Source organism: Lagopus muta, chromosome 6 (genome assembly GCF_023343835.1).
Source record: "Lagopus muta isolate bLagMut1 chromosome 6, bLagMut1 primary, whole genome shotgun sequence".
NCBI classification, from domain to species: Eukaryota; Metazoa; Chordata; class Aves; order Galliformes; family Phasianidae; genus Lagopus; species Lagopus muta.
The window spans coordinates 16513793-16531296 of NC_064438.1; the positions used below are offsets into that span (position 1 = coordinate 16513793).

The 17504-nt window shown below is 38.3% G+C and overlaps 1 protein-coding gene across 6 annotated transcripts; it reads right to left on the reverse strand.

Moving 5' to 3' along the window:
• Window positions 1-1095: 1095 nt before the first annotated feature.
• On the reverse strand, window positions 1096-17447 carry TESMIN (testis expressed metallothionein like protein). Of its 6 annotated transcripts, XM_048949713.1 has the most exons (13): window positions 17361-17447; window positions 16276-16837; window positions 13972-14089; window positions 13307-13365; window positions 13051-13209; window positions 12305-12425; window positions 10563-10639; window positions 8651-8736; window positions 8013-8084; window positions 7306-7408; window positions 4126-4263; window positions 3416-3591; window positions 1096-1942 (listed from the first exon to the last, which is right to left on the reverse strand). In XM_048949713.1, the coding sequence occupies exons 2-13, from the start codon at window positions 16747-16749 to the stop codon at window positions 1768-1770; spliced, it is 1758 nt and encodes a 585-aa protein (XP_048805670.1). In that variant the 5' UTR covers window positions 16750-16837; window positions 17361-17447; the 3' UTR covers window positions 1096-1767. The 6 variants fall into 6 exon arrangements, 5 of the variants coding, with proteins under 5 accessions (XP_048805670.1, XP_048805668.1, XP_048805673.1 ...); XM_048949711.1 differs by lacking the exon at window positions 17361-17447 and having other exon boundaries at window positions 16276-17050; XM_048949716.1 differs by lacking the exons at window positions 16276-16837; window positions 17361-17447 and having other exon boundaries at window positions 13972-14926.
• Window positions 17448-17504: the final 57 nt, after the last annotated feature.

Genomic DNA, 17504 nt, shown 5'->3' on the forward strand with positions numbered 1-17504 from the left:
TGGAAAGCAAGACTGCATATTTTTGCTGTTCACAGGACTTTTTACCCAGTGTATCAAAATCCATACAATTCTTTGCCATAACTTCAGTTATCACTTCACTGCATCCTCCTCCCCTTCCCCCCCCCCCCCAAGCCCCTGCACTGGAAATCTTGACAACAGTTTGCCAAGCCTTTGAAGTACTCTGACATATCCGTTGTTAAAAACTAAAATAGAAAAAGGATGTTTGATGGGAATGTTTGCTTTAAATAAGTTTGCAGTTGTAGCCATTAAATAATCTCAACTTTATCCATTTAAAAAAAAGAAAGAAAGAAAGAAAGAAAGAAAGAAAGAAAGAAAGAAAGAAAGAAAGAAAGAAAGAAAGAAAGAAAGAAAGAAAGAAAGAAAGAAAGAAAGAAAGAAAGAAAGAAAGAAAGAAAGAAAGGAAAAAAAAAGAATAAAAAAAAAAAGGAAGATTTCTTGCTATTTTCAATGAGGCTAAAGATGTTGGCAGTTTCAAAAAGATCTAGACTTTTTTTTTTTTTTTTATCTGCAGGGTTAAAATGTAATCAGTTCATGGAGTTATGAACCCATGGGCTTGCTCATTCTTTTTAAATAATATATTAAGAAAAATTAGAGACAGCTCTTGCCTAAGGGTGCTGCTGAAAGCTGTAGGTCAAGTCTTATCTAACTCATTTTCCTTACTTTGCTATTTGCACTACATTTATACCTCTCCCCAGCTTGCTCTTCTACCTTTTACATTTGGCTGTAGAATTTCTTACCTTCCCCACCACTCATCTCCCCTACTTTTAATGTATTTTATTTCTCCACTTATTTATTTAGAGTCTGTTGACTCTATAGCTGTGCGTGCTCTTCTGATTTCATGACTCCATAGTAACTCTCTGGGGACAAACATTTATTTAAGACAATGCCATTATGTAGATATTAACTCCAAAATAAAAGGGAATGGTCTTAGGAAGTGAAGGATCAAGGAAGGAGTGATACATAGAGATGATACCATGTCCCATTTGGAGCACTTTGAGAACCCATTTTCTCCAGCAACCTTCAGCAATCCCCAGCAGCAGTTGTTAAAAACAAAGACGTATAATCCAATCCATTCATATATCAACTACCATTCATTAAAAAAGCCCTACCTCTTATTAAATACATTTTTAAATAACATGCAATCATATCTGCTATCCTACCAAGAATTATGAATCAACACACACAGAGAATATCTTTATTCTTTCAAGCTTAAAGCCAAAAATATCCAAGCAAATATTAAACCAGCACAAAACATCTAAAATTAAAGAGCATTAATTTTTATATAATTTCATATATTTTATATAATTTTAATATATAATCTAAATGACATGGCAGCAATCATAACAATATGGCAGCAATAAGAGAAATAAGTTGCCAAATCAGAGAAGAAACAACGCTAAATCAGCAGATTTGCCAGCCATCGCTGGAAGTTGAACTGTTTCACAACCAGTAACAACCCAACTAAGATAGCAACTTCTTTCTCAATGCTTACTGGCTCTCCACTCACATAAACATTCAACAGAGTCATTCTAAGTTAAATTTACTTTAAACTGCAGTCTATGTAAAGACTGAACAATTGGCCCAGAAAACCCCAAGTTTCACTTACATCAGCATAATTCAGAAAGAATGCAGCTGAGATCAGTGAAATTAGTCCTATGAAAATTCAAGGTAAGATCATTTAGATTATGACAGTATATCAGTATTACTACTCATTGACTTTATAATGCATTGAACATTATTCAACTTTCAGTCTTTCAATTGCACATGTAGGATCTCGGATAAACACCTCCCAAATTCCTTCATGATCATGCGTTCAGCTACACGGACAGAGTAACCTCCTTTTTCTGCCTCTTCAGCTTGCACCAGAAGACGAGCACATGTTGCTTTCACATCTTCCAAAGAAACAGATACAGCTGGTTCCCTGACGTGGAAAAAGAAACTAGGATAAAATATATGCATTTTAAATACAGAAAATAATTTAAAAGACAAACTGCAAACCTCTTATCCAAGAGCTGGAATGCACAGAGCTGACTCAGACCAGCTGCTCTGTTACAGTGAGACACATCCCTGTAGAAATCTCCATTTTACACTGAATAGTTTTTACTTCCAATGGTTTGCTTCTCAATTTTTCTAATTAATCACATGGAAGACTGTGTTCACACCAGAGAGTTGATCTCTACAAATGCTGACCAGTAAGTGTAGCAGGGAAAGGTTATACAATAAACAGCTTTTAGTTAAGCCAGCAACAGTCAGATCCTACATCATGTGCAAAGAAAGTCTTAGTCAGAATCTAGGAGGTACTAACTGTATCAGATTACTGCTGTTGAAAGAAGTAGAATCAAGTCTCTCAAGGGTTCTCTGAATGGCACCTTACCAACAGTTCTTTGAAAAAAGCTCTTGAAACTACCAGTTGTTAACACCGTAACTCCTTGCGCTACATTAATAGCAACACTCACTCCATTGGAACCATCTGTCCAATCAGCATATTACCCACAGCAGAAATTATTCAAATATTTTCAAAAGAGATCATCAGAATGCTTTTAAAACAGAATTGGCATAAGAATTTCAAGGCAGTGGTTAATGCAAAGAAAATACTGAATGCAAACTGAGAATTTAAAAGCCCAGAGTAAATCTCACTAAGATCAAATAAAAGATGCTTTAATTAATTTGAACTTTTATTAACAGGTGTTTTTCTTTAGTAAGTCAATGACTAAAAACAACCAACCAAAAATACAACTGCATTACTAAGTATAACATTAGGATAGTATGGTCTTCTTGAAAAACATTGCAAGCAAACGGCCAAAGTAAAATTGACAAGTAGCGAGCCGAAGGACGAAGAGATGGAAGGAGGAGCGGTATAAACATGCTCATTAAATGAAATCCACAAACTTTCTAACATACTTCTACGAGCAGTTTTGTAAGGAATAAATGGGAGGCAGGGCATGAAGAGAACTGAGTATGTGAACAGTACAAAAATAAGTGCTGTTTTTTTAAGCAGAACTCATATCCCTGAACTCTTCATATTATATTCCTAAAGGATAGGAACTGCCTCCCCCTTAGATATTTTTTATTTACTTGGAAGGGCAAAAACTATGTGACTTCTTTTATATAAACTGTCTGTCATTTTAGTCACCATTTCTTAGATAAATACAATAGAAATTCATTAGTGAATAATGACCCATTACAAATTAAAATCCTTTTGGATGTGGTGCTCAGGGACATGATTCAGCAGAGGACTGTTAGAGTTAGGGTAGTTTGGTTATGTTTCGGTTGGACTCAATTATCTTGAAGGCCTTTTTCTAAACGGAGCAGGTTGAAATAAATGAATAACAGCTAACTGAAAAATTAATGAAGTCAGATCAATATATTATCTGTTGTATTTCCAAATATTCACCTGTCTTTCTCCAGTTTTGGTGAAGTTTCAAATGTTGTTGTCAAAATTGGGTTATTTTCATCATTATTTCCAATATCCATGCAGTTTAGTGTGGTCAGCTGGGTTTTTTTACCTGGACTTTCTTCATAATTTTTGCAACCAATGCATTTGCAAATAGAGGAACATGCAATCTTTGCCTGGCAAATATAGAATACTTAGAATAAAAATGTATAAAACTTGAATGCAACATAAGCTAAGCAACAACTAGAGGTAAATCTCCAGGACTTATTCTAGATGCACGTGTCTTGGATACTCCCAGAGAGAGACCATCAGTATCAATGTAAGGAAACAAGTTTGTTCCTTGCAGGAATCCTTTTTGGAGAATGATGATTCTCTTTGCTCTGTATATTGGACAAATCAATGCCCCTATAAACTCGTGGTTTGAGCAAAGACTATCTGAGTAGGCAGAAATACATTCCTCTTTTCATCTGGAGCACAGCACTGGCTGAGAGCTCATAATACTGAACATTTTAACTGATCAACTTCAGCTAGAATTAATTACTTGAAGTCATGAGAAGACATGGCAAGAGAGAGACTGCTTCCCTTGCATTCAAAAAAAATTTATGATGAACTATTCAAAGAGATGAGTAATTCTTTTTAAAGACTACTGTTTACAGAATACAATGAATGTGAATGTGATAACCACTGACAGGAAAATCCAACAGACTCACCTCAAAGCACTCACAATAATTCTTGAGACATCCTGAACGCTTGCAGTTACATCCTTTGTTATGATGAGGTTTAATATCTCCCAGTTTGCTCTGTCCAATCTTTGGTAGAAAAGCTTCTGGGTTTCTATCAAGGCAGACCTAAACCAAAAAGCATTACATTAAGAGACATTCAAAGACTGTTTTATAGCATCTGAGTGACTCCCAGTATTTAGCAAAGAAATTCTTGTTTTCACTTGGTGATAAGAGAAACATACGTAAGTTTCCCAAAGTGTGTGAAGGCAACAATTCAAAGATTCCAGGATTCAGAGCTGAGTGGGATCTACCATGATTTTATGGACTATCCTAACTCCAGCTGGTGACCGGTCACAAATGGTGTTCTGCAGGGGGCAGTGCTGGGGCCTGTCCTCTTCAATATCTTTATTGATGACCTGGATGTGGGCATTGAGTGCACTCTCAGTAAATATGCAGATGACACCAAGTTGGCTGGAGGTGTGGATCTGCCTGGGGGTAGCAAAGCCCTGCAGAGGGATCTAAACAGGCTGGAGAGCTGAGCTAAAGCCAATGCGGCGAGGTTCAACAAGGCCAAATGCCGGGTCCTGCACTTCGGCCACAACAACCCCAGGCAACGCTACAGACTTAGGGCAGAGTGGCTGGAAGATGGTGTAGAAGAAATGGACTTGGGGGTGTTGATTGATGGCTGGCTGAACACGAGCCAGCAGTGTGCCCAGGTGGCCAATAAGGCCAATGGCATCCTGGCTTGTATCAGAAACTGTTCCCAGCAGGAACAGGGAAGTGATTGTCCCCCTGTACTCAGCTCTGGTGAGGCTGCATCTCCAGTACTGTGTCCAGTTTTGGGCTTCCCACTGCAAGAAAGACACTGAGGCCCTGGTTCAAAGAAGGGCAACAAAGCAGATGAGGGGTCTGGAGCACAGGCCTTATGAAGAGTGGCTGAAGGAGCTGGGATTGTTCAGTTTGGAGAAGAGGAGGCTCAGGGGAGACGTTATTACTCTGTATAACTACCTGAAGGGAGGTTGTAGTGAGCTTGGGGTCAGCCTCTTCTCTTGTGCAACTGGTGATAGGACTGGAGGGAATGGCTTCAAGCTGCGCCAGGGGAGATTTAGGTTGGACGTTAGGAAATACTGCTTTTATGAAAGAGTGGTCAGGCACTGGAATGGGCGGCCCAGGGAAGTGGTGCAGTCACCAGCCCTGGAGGTGTTCAAGGAACGGTTGGATTTTGTGTTGAGGGACATGGTTTAGTGAGAACTATTGGTGATAGGTGGATGGTTGGACTGGGTGATCTTGTAGGTCTTCTCCAACCTTGCTGTTCCTGTAATTCTGTAAATGACCCACACATCTGTTATTCTTTTGGGGCTGTTTTTGTCCCTCTGTTGATACTACTTTCATCAGAAACAAAAAGAAAAATGCACCCATCCATATATAGCTATAGACATCTCAGAGTTATTAACCATATAATGGTCTAATACAAAGCTGATACTCAGAAATCAGCACTGGCTATTCCACTGGACATTAGCTTTTTTCAGGTCCTACTATCTCACTGTACAATATTAAAGAGAGGCACAGAAATTGATATGCTTTTCTGAAGGACAAATCTCTCACACACTATCATGATAATATCTGCGGCAGTGAAAGGAGTGCTTGGACTGCTACAACCTCACCAATTCAACTGCTGAGAAGCATTTGATTTCAAAACCCAGTTGTAGCATATCAATACCAAAAACTACTGAGGCTTTGCCTGGTTGCATTCAGCAAAATTCAAATTGAATGAACTTCTTGTACGGTCCAGAGATGATGTGAATGATACAAAAGAGATCTGGATAGGTGCACACAAGAAACACTAAGCCACCAATATATCGTTATTTTAGAGTATCAGTAGGTAGAGATGTTTCTTTTTCACTTTAAATCTTACATAACAGATACATATTAGTATAAAATAAATAATTGCCCAGAGTATGCAGTTTGATAACATTCAAAAATTAGCCCCTGTTCAGTATTGCACTAATAAAATCAGCTTCCAAATGTAAAGTCTCACTGCTTCTCAGAAGTAAAGGGTTCAGTGCTGTTGTGATGAGCACAAGCTTTGCTTTGCTTTGTTGTTTAGTCAACCAGAAAGACTAGCACAGACAACTACCAAGGATCTGCAAATTAAAATAATAATTCAGAGAATGATAATTTCATAGAATCATAGAATGGTTTGGGTTGAAAAGGGGCTTTAAGATCACCTAGTTTCAGCCCCTGCTATAAGCAGGGACAGCTCTCTCTAGACCAGGTTGCTCACAGCCCCATGCAGTCTGGCCTTGAATGCTTACACAGAGGGGGCATCCACAACATCTCTGTACAACCTGTTCCAGTGTCTCACCACTCTCACAGTAAAGAATTTCTTCCTAATATCTAGTTTAAATCTACCCTCTTCCAGCTTTAAACCATTTCCCCTTGTCCTGTTACTACACGGCCTTCTAAAAAGTCCCTCCCCAGCTTTCCTGTAGGCCCTCTCAGGTCCTATACAATGCCCCACAGACCTTCTCTTCTCTGGACTGAAGAGCCCCAGCTCTCCTCTCTCACTCTGTCCTCATAGGGGAGGTGCTCCAGCCCTCTGATGTGAACATCCTCTGGACCTGTTCCAACAGCTCCATGTCCTTGTGTGAAGGACACAGAAATGGAAGCAATACTCCAGGTAGGGTCTTATGAGAGCTGAGCAGAGGGGCAGAATCACCTCCCTCAACCTGCTGGTCACACTTCTGTGCTGTGACCCAGGATACAGTTGGCCTTCTGGGCTGCAAGTGCACATTGCCAGCTCATGCTGAGTTTTTCATCAACCAACATCATCAACCTAATTCTGACTTTGGGACACAAATTTTCCTTCAAGTGAAAACATTTTCTGAAATTAAATTTGGAGTTGCACATTTTGTTCCAAGAATGAAAATTATCATTCCATTAATATACTACTAGCTGTAATCAAAAGTATCAGAGGCTCCTTAAAAGTAGATTAAAAGAGAAAAAAGTTATCTTTTATGTAAGAAAAAATATAGCAGCAGCAGTTGGTGATATTTTGTATAAAAATGACATATTTCAAAGACTGTAACTAGAGGAAAAAAAACTAGTGTATTTTTCATACACAAAGCTGATATTGGTACATACAGTATTTTATATTTATTTATTTACCTTAATGGCTTTAAAGCGTTCAGTTTCATGAAGTGGATTGTTGTAGCAATTATTGCAATTGCAGTTGTTGCAAAAGTCACCACTGGCAAAGCATTCACAATATCTACAATCAACATATAAACACAACTTCAGAAATGAAAAGATTAACTGGTTTTAAATGTTACTCTACTTCAAGGCAGAGTTTATAGCTCCTACCCCTCCTCTGTTATTCAATCATATCCAAATATACTCAAAGACCTTCTCTCTAACTCTCATTCATTTTCACATTGTTTTACAAACACCCACTCCACAAACGGATCAAATTTGAATCCTCATGTACGCATCTGTGTGCATTTTATGTATGCATGTAAATACATAATAAGATTCTGCACAATAGTTATGTAGATTATTGCTGCACAGAAGTGAGATAGAGAAATGATACTTCAATATACAGCATTTTCATTCTATACATGATTTTCTAGAACAATGCCTTCTAGGTTCTCTTCATATTTTCCATGGTTTTAATTACATTAGTCATCCACATCTACACCCTGAATTGTGAATTCATGTGATATTAGCTGACATAAACTGTTGATCTTTAACTAAAGATCAGGTGAGCGATTTTTGCCCCATATAGCTTGTTCATTAGAATACACTTATTGTATGTTTATTCTTTCAAAAATACACTGCTATTAATATTTATTAAATGTTGCTAAGCTATTACTCACAGTTTAAGACACTGAGATTTTGTGCAGTTACATGGTTTCTTAGACTTGGTAATCCCCGAACCAAAAGGTTGGCTACACAGGTTGAAAGAGGAAGAAAATAAGAAAATAAGTATACAAATCATGGATTGGTCTATACTTTTGAAAGCTTGCAACATTCTCCCCCCCCCCCTCCTGTGATCCACCAGTGGTCATTCCTAGGGGCAGGTCAGCAACCACTCAGAACCCAGTAACTGCAGCACAACTGCAAAGCACTCTCATCTATCACACCGGGCTCGCATCTGCCTTGCATTTAAAAACCATCTGCAATTAAGGTTTATTAAAAGAATCCTGTTATTGTTAGAAATAAAAGCTAAACACATGTTAATTATATTTTAAAACATATCAATTAACTCCGAAAATTAAATGCTTTTCGGACACATTTACAGCACAGTTGCATTGATCCTAAGAAATCCTGGAAGCCTTGACCACCAGTAAATGGAATAATGGCTACCATGATGAGTACACAAATCACTCTTGCCAAATTGTGTGAGAAGCAGCTATATTACACAAAATGTCTAAGAGTCTTTAGACTCTTTAGACTCTTAGAGCCAGTATAAAATTCAAAGCTCATAATGGACTAAGCGTTGCAAGCATCTTACCCAGCTGAAGTCATTTCCACTTGCAGATTCGATTCTGGTTGGAAAGTGGAAGTGCTAGCTACTGATTGTAAGTATTCATGTTCAAACTGTTCAAGATAAAATATATACAGCTTGCTTATATTAAATTTTAGAAGTAGACTACTGTGAGTTAAAAAAAGCAATACAAAGAAAATGTTCTGAGGATGCTTTGTTTGCCACGTAAAGCTATAAAATTCATGGAAGCATAAGGCTGCGAAAACTGCATGCATTTCTCTTTGAAACTGCTCAGTACATCAGGACTCTCGTTTCTTCCACTGTAAAGCATCAGGAACAGCCACCAGTGCTGCAGTATTTGCACATTGTTTTCAGTGTACTGATAATTCTAAGTTCAGTTGCTTTTAATTGTAGTAATCAACAAAAACTGGCTAGTGACTTGATGATGTACATTCTGTTCAGCTGCAATATGGCATTTAATTGGTTGAAGACTAAACAATTTAAATAAAATGTATTAGCTTACAGGCCATCGAAACAGAATGCAGATCTATTTTCTCTTCAGACAGAGAGGGTCCAGAGGAGGGCCACCAGAGGGCAGGAGCACCTCTCGTACGAGGAAAGGTTGAGGAAACTGGGCTTGTTTAGCTTGGAGAAGGATCCAGGGAGACCTCATTGTGGCCTTCCAGTACTTGAAGGGAGCGTATAAACAGGAGGGGAACGGCTGTTTATGAGGGTGGATAGTGATAGGACAAGGGGGAAATGGTATTAAACTGAGACAGGGGAAGTTTAAGTTAGATATGAGGAGGAAGGTTTTCACACAGAAGGTGGTGTCACACTGGAACAGGTTGCCCAAGGAGGCTGTGGATGCCCCATCCCTGGAGGCATTCAAGGCCAGGCTGGATGTGGCTCTGGGCAGCCTGGTCTGCTGGTTGGCGACCCTGCACATAGCAGAGGGTTGGAACTGGATGATCACTGTGGTCCTTTTCAACCCAGGCCATTCTGTGATTCTATGATATAATAGCCTAGTAAAACAGGTACAAGGAAGTGCTGTGAGTACTTGTAAATAATAGCTATTTTAACTAGTTATCAATCTAGCTGCCAATAAGGAAGAAGAAAATTAATATATTTAAAGCAAGAGAAGAAATCCAAGGAACAACAGGCTGGGGATAAAATCAGAGAGAACTGCAATGCTGTCTACATCTCTAGAAAATTTAGACACCAATTTGTCAGTACTCTACTTTTAGTGATGAAAGACTCTATAGTTCATTGCTCCATCTGGCTCTTGGGTTTTTAATTTCCTCTTTTACGAGGGTGGCTGTTACCCACAAACCATCTGCTGTGTTTGCACTGACATTACATTCATTTAACACAAATCAGAAGTTAACAGGTAAACATTTGCAATGATTTTTGCTACCAGCTCTGTTGGAAATGACAAGAGAAATCAAACACCTACAAAGATTTTTAGTCTTCTGTTTTCATTTTTAAAAATAAATTGAAATACAGTTCTATCACTCCACTAGCAAATAATAATTGAGAAAATGATAAAGACTTACTGACTATTAAATCCTACTCAACAAATACAGAGCAAGGAATCCTACTGGAAGAAAACATTCTCATTCTGGTAAAAGTCAATGTGTTTTCCTCCACCTCTCAAAAGAGTTACAGAATAGTTCTCAGAAATACTGTAATTTATATAAATACCAAATTTGAGTCTGAAAAATTGGAATTGCACTTTTAAATTCTGTTATTACTTATAGAAAATTCTCAAATCGGAGAGTTTGTACACAGGAAGCACGCAGGATTGTAAAACTAACCTGCCTAAAATGTATTTAGAAAATGCATACAATTGTTACCTCCTGACATTAGACACAAGAACCTATTTAAAGAAAAGGAAAATTTATACTGTGCTGTATACGTGACAAGAATAAAGCTGCTTTACCTCTTGTTTGTTCGAATCCAGGTTACCTGAAACAGGCAAAAGCTGCCCCAGTACAGCTGTTACAGGGCTGCCCACATCTGAAAAGATGACATTTAACTGACTGCTCACAAGTATTAAGTTTAGTTTATGCATTCAACTTTCTCAATTAAGCATATAGGCAAATGGGTAGCTTCAACTTTTTGTATTAATAAAAAACAAAAATCTAACCCACAATCTTTCCTGACAGTGTCTGTCTTTTTGCACTATCTACTCAGTTTAGCGTGGGGAGCAAACTTACTCCACAGTTGTACCAAAGAAGGACCTAGCAGTTCATTCTTCAGAAAAGTTTTTCTCAATTAGAAAAAGAAAACTGACAATACAAAACAACTCCTTCACAGAAGAACTCAACTCTTCACCAATTTTTTAGCTAGGAATGTGGACACATGCTTTTACTCCATGACATCAAGTACATCTAATTAGAAACTGCATAGACTTATAATATTTTGATATGAAAAATGACCAAAGCAGATGTTTATCCTGAGCTCTTTTATGAATTCCCAGAATTCTGTCAGAGCATCTAGAAAGGAGGTATTTAGCCTGTTAAAAAAACAACGACAGAGAAACAACAACTGAAAATCTATGAAGAAACCCATGGCTGTAAGAATAGAGTTCTGTGCAAGTCCCAGTGAGGCACTGCATTTAAGGAAATCAGTATCTTAGGCTACGTAGAAAAAAGTAAGCATTACTCCATTAGTCTCACTGAGATGACAAGATTAATCTAGGTTTAAAGAAACTTTTAGATACAACTTCTGGACCTACATCCTTTACTTACTGGGAAGATCAGTAAAATGAAATGAAGACAGGGCAAATAAAAAGTAAAACAAACAAACAGTCAGTGCTCTCCTCAGACTTTTCTTCCCTAATGTTGCAGCAAATTAATGAGAGCTTGAATGTTTTTTATAGGCACATTTTCTGTAATTTGAATGTACCTGATTTACTCTTCCAATAAATAGAAATAAACATGCTCCATAAGTAGGGCATCTGCTGAGATTCAAACACTCAGCACCTACTGGCACCATGAGCAGTGCTTGTATGGTGCCCACTAACAAAAGGCTTTGATTTTACAGTGAGATTGACACACACCACTGAAATAAGGAGATACTGATAAGTGAGGAAGTAATGTTTATGTTTCTGTGGAAGCTATATTTGGGTAAAGAAATATTTAAGTAAACTTAAGTAGTGTTGCTCCTAAGATGTAAATGTATTATTCCACTAAATATTTGAATAGATAAACAATGAGCTTTGAGATCTCAGAAACCACCTTCTTTAAAAACGGATGGAATTTCAAGTTCACTGAAGGACAGAAAAATTTGTGGGACATTTAGAATCCCAAGGCTGGAGGATATCCAACAGCCCTCAATGATGTTCCTCATTTATAGTGAAACAGTGACACTGCGTGGTATGCTAGGCTAAATGCAACTGTATGCAGGCACTTTCTGCTAAGCCTTTTCATAAAAGAAGTTGATCTGTATATTAAAAATTATCATTACATTCAACACGTCCATTACATCATTTTCATAACATTTAAATGCCTAGATTTTGTTTTAATTACTACAAAATAAAGTAAAACAATAACTTGTGATAGCTATACGATTTTCACCTCACCTTTGCTCACTGCTGATAAGAAATTAAACACGTGCACTTGCAAGTTAACTACGGTCTGCTATCTGACAAGCTAGAGATAACTTTAACTTTGATTTTACCAGATTGAAGATAAGGACGTTGGTCTTCATACTGTGGGATGAGATGTATTGTTTTTAGATCCTGTGTGCCACAATCCTTTATACAGAGCATTTGAGTACCTCCTTCCAGTTGGCAGATCATCTGGAAGAAGTAAACAATGATAGCCTCCCATCTGAGAAACTGCAACTCTAAGCATAGACAGAACGGTTTTTGTAAGAGTAGCATGCTTCATAAAGCTGCACCATCACACGCTGAAGTCTCTCAGACAAATGGATCATTGTACACAAAGGTGTCTTCTTTTTGACCCTTTCAACTTGTTTGGTTTTGGAAGAATCTGTGATACTGTAGCTCTTCAACCTAGGGTGAGATGCACTCCTGGTCCTCTAAACTGTTCTATGAGGCTTTGTGTAACATGTTCTAACTAGTTTTCTTCTATGCTGGCCTAACATTCAATTCCCTACCCAAAACAAACCCAATTTCTCTTCAGTGTTTCATGTCATTTATTCAGATGCGACTGTAAATCAAGACTGTTCCTTTGTGAAGTAATCTTCATATTACTGTATGTAGCTTTCAAGTAGAAAATAACATTTTATATGTAAAACAGCACTTTGACTAAATAAAAATTAGTCTCTGAGTCTGAGCAAAGCACTGTCTAATCAGTGTTGACATAAAACTTACTAAGTGGGATTTTGGTGCATGCATGGTACAAGCAAGCTAACATTTGCTTAGCATATAATTCTTCTATCAGTTACCAGACATAAATTACCAGGGGGCTGGAATAATTTCTGTGTAAATATCCAGATTCCTCTGTCACACCATGCAGTGCTAATAACTCGCAGTTAGACTCGTCAGTATTTGAACTCTGAAAAATTGCTCCATCCTCGTGATTCTCCGTAGCATTTCTAATTGCATCTCTTACTTCAGTCTGAAAAAACAAGTGTTATACCATAACAGGCACTCCTTAAAATCTTCATTGAATTGCAGGCATATACCATGAATTTAGAAATCAAATGCATACTTACTATTTCATCATAGACAGAAGCACTAGTCTGAGGCAAGCCGTAGACACCACTGAAGCATTCTTGTACATGAAATAAAGAAAGTTTTGTTTATTAAGGCATCTGTTTGCTTTTGCTTGGCTTTAATGCCAGGAGCTGGCTCACAGTATCAAGAAGATTTTGATGTCACCGCAGCGTTACAGTCTTACAATATTTAGTATTCTCTTGTAGCAGACTTTGGAAATACAGGCTTCCATGTGTGTTCGATGCCTCCAAAAGGTTTATCGTGACCGTCTGACAAAGGTCATTTAGCAATGACAGTACGTTAGCGAGGCTGATGTGTATGTCAGCTTCCACTGAAAGCTGTACTGCTATCATACAAAGGACAGCTGGGAGACTTAATGCATAATAAAGAACAAGGGAAAATCAAAAGTAAGCCTGAACTCTGTGTCTGAAGCAACAAGAACACACATGAACAAACACTGATCTGTTTCACAACTTTCTCCTTTCAGACTTTTTTAGCTCTATGACCATTATCAGAAGGGGCTCATGCTGCAACTTCCCAAATCCAGAAATTATTTTATTCAGACATTCATACCCTTTTCTAACCCTGTAAGAGGAGTTAAAATAAAGTAATAAAACAAACAAACAAACAAACAAATAATCCCACTCAGAGCTGTGGCACTTACCATTAAAGCAATCTGGCAAGTTTTTTGACTGCATAGGACTGTTTTGGATTCCTTTAAACTGATCATAATAAATACAGTTATTCTCATCTTCAGCTGGAGGTATTAATGATCTGAATGCCTGAAGAAAAGAATGTTTTATAACTACTTTATATATTACACATCTCCTTTAAAAAAAAAAAAAACAAAAACACAGAGATAAACAGAAACTGATTTATAGTGATCTTCAAGTTGAAAATTATTTGTATTTCTAAATTATAATTAAGCACATAAATGCTGCAGAATAACCAGCATTACCAGATACTATTGACAAGTGTCTTTTACTTCTCCTTCTGTTCAGTGCGCAGTTATGCTTTAGATCTAACACTTTGGTAACTATAAGAGCATCAAATCTAACACCTACATTTCAATTTTCCATGATCAAGTAAATGAACAGAAATGAAACAAATAGAAACCAACTATTCTGTAGTTTGAAGTTAGAACTGAGATTGTTTGAACCGGACAAATTTCTTTCCATCTCTGTTTCCTGCTGCCTCTGCTTAACACTGACAGTAGTTCAGGGGGATAAACAAGCAGTATAGAAACAGCCAACTGGCTTTAATTCAGCAAAATTAGTGTTCATAACATGATTATAATTTTGTTCTAATAATTTCAGGAAACATAGCAGATGAAGGAAACTGATTCAGTGTGGTAAGCTGTAAGGATAGCAGGAAAAGAGGTGGTTGAGAGATTCCAAATTTCATTTTTAGACCATTGTGTAGAAGAAGTGAGCCAAACACATTTTCTTTACCCCCAGCTTGACTTTGAAGAAAGGAATTATTACACCCTAATCATATATGTTCTTGAGAGATTTGAAACTTACTAATAGTTCCAAAGAATGAAGAGTTTGATTATTAAAGAACTACTGATAATATTGGACATGCATTTAAAGAATCTCTGAAGCTAGAGCTCTCTGTAAACCTTAACCTGAATTCAGAAAGCAAGCTAAAACACATAAGGTTAATGCCAAGGAAGACCTCAAACATTTTCAGATGAAATGGCACCAGGAAATGCTCTACAGCTGCCACCTGATTTTCAGTCTGGCACCTTGGTGGGATATGGCAAGAAACAAGCATTGGACCCATTCTCAACCAAGTGATTTTTGTTAATTTTTGGTGAGTTTTAATGCCTTTTTGAATTTCTGAACCTTAAAGTAGCAACGTTTGTTAAAATATTTACATTGGAAAGAAACTGGTGCACTTAGTTATTTCAAAATAGCTTCCCAGAGGACACAGTATTCCCCCAGAAGCTGCCTACAGAGCACAAGCTGAATTAGGTGATTTCCTTAGGTACAAGCACATCTAAGTATTCTAAATATGAATAGTCTGCATTAAGCAGATGGATTTGATCCCCTGACCATCACTGAAAGTTTAATGCTGCACGTCTTTATAGGTAGTAATTAATTAATAGATGATGTTACCTTCAAAGCACGCCACCTACAAAACTACTTCCTCTACAGATATTTAACAACACAGGCCACAGTTTACCATTGCAAATAAATTAATTGCAAACACATTCAGACTACACTAAGATGACAAGCATGTCAGCTGCACAACTAAAGAACAAAAGTTAACGTAATGGAGAAGAGAAGGCTCTGGGGAGACCTCACTGTGGCTTTACAACATTTGAAGGGAGCATAAAGACAAGAGCGTGGAATGGTTTAAAATTAAGACAGGGAAGATTTAGGTTAAATATTAGGAGGAAGTTTTTCACTCAGAGGGTGGTGATGCAGTGGAACAAGTTGCCCAAGGAGGCTGTGGATGCCCCATCCCTGGAGGCATTCAAGGCCAGGCTGGATGTGGCTCTGGGCAGCCTGGGCTGCTGGTTGGTGATCCTGCACATAGCAGGGGGTTGGAACTGGATGATCACTGTGGCCTTTTTCAACACAGGCCATTCTATGATACTATGTTTCTACTTTGTCCAACAATCAGATGGTTGCTAATATCAACAGTAATAGATAAAACTGAAGCAGGTACTGCATGGTAACTTTCTTTCTTAATAAGCAAAATACCCAGCCATTTAAAAATAGTGCTCCCAAACACAGGCAAGAAAGAACAGCAAACAGAACTGTATGTTCACTGCATGTTATTTATAGCACAAGGAAACTAATTTGATTTCTATGTGCACTACTAAGTTCATTCTAGTATAAGATTTATGACATTACTTCAAAGATTACATGGATCCCATCTCAAGTTTTAATGTGGTGATCTTCCACCTATAAATTACAAAGAAGCATACACATGAAAATACTTATTTTATGCATCTTACAGGTACGGCTCCAACATTTTGATTGACTGCTCCTTCTGAAGAGAAAACACTTGAAGTTGGAACACTGCAATTTTTATGCTGTGTCACCACAGAAGAAAGGAAATGGTCACCATCTGAAGGCAGGTAAGGTGAATGCGTATAATCAGCTTCTTCTGGAAGATTTAATGCTTTGTATTTTTCAAGATCTTCATTGTCACAGCTATTGTTTCCATGTGGATATATTTCAACTGCTATTGTATTCTGATTTTCAGTGGGAAGAGGATTCTCAAAGTGATCCAACAAAGACTCTTCCACATTTATAGCGTATAACTGATTGCCTTGACTGGATGGCAATCCTTCTTCAACAGGATTATTAATTATTGTGGTTTCCAAACTGAGGTTTTCAGAACTATCAAGAACATTCTGATGTAATATTTCAGTTAGAAATCCATCATCTGTAGCTGATCTTATGTCAAACAATATTTGATTCTCCATAGTCACAGGCAGACAGTCAGGTGCGTCTTATTTACTTGAAGATCATTAATTTTTCTATCCCACTATTCTTCCAGATAATTTAGATATCCTAAAAGGGAATGAAATAAGTCTTGACCAAACAAGTATGTGCAGTACTGAAGATTAACTCAATTAACACGAAACTGAAGAATACAACACTGAAGCAGCTGTTTCGGTCTTGAAAAGCCACCAAGCCAACACAAACAGATGCTTTTAGCATAAGAACAACTTTGCAACTGCTTGCGTTGCAGCATTCATGGCATTCAGGCTTCAAATAGAATTTAGCTGCTTGGTTTTAGCACTCAAAAAGAGAAAGAAAAATCTGACACAGCACAGAGCTTGGAGAGGAGCAGTCCCATTGTCAGTCTCGTATAACTGAGCACCGTAAGCTCAGATCACCTATGCTCCCCACGTCACCACTGTCAGGTGGAGACAAGGCACCCCTCTGCCCTCCGTGCTCCACAGCGCCTGCAAGACAGCAGCCGAGCCCCACCTGCTCCGCTATCACTGCAACTCCTGGATGTGGGCTAGGCTAACAACAGGATGCTGAGGCTCACGACACGAAACCAGCCCTCTTCCTTCACTCTACCCACCTCTGCAGCTCCTCCCTGCGCTCTGTGAGAAGGCGAGGAACCGCCGCGTGCCCGACCGTTACAGGGCGCCGCGCGCGCGCGGTAACGGTCGACCCGCGCGCGCGCTCGGCTCGCGCCCCAGGGACGGCGGCGCGCTCCTGACGG

Excerpts from the sequence above, each read along its gene's own strand:
- TESMIN (XM_048949713.1), bottom strand. The coding sequence starts at position 16,749 with ATGGAGAATCAAATATTGTTTGACATAAGATCAGCTACAGATGATGGA. Across the intron at positions 10,640-12,304 it reads ACGTCCTTATCTTCAATCTG|ATGTGGGCAGCCCTGTAACA; the intron begins GTAAAATCAAAG and ends TCATCTTTTCAG. Across the intron at positions 7,409-8,012 it reads AAATCTCAGTGTCTTAAACT|ATATTGTGAATGCTTTGCCA; the intron begins GTGAGTAATAGC and ends TGTTGATTGTAG.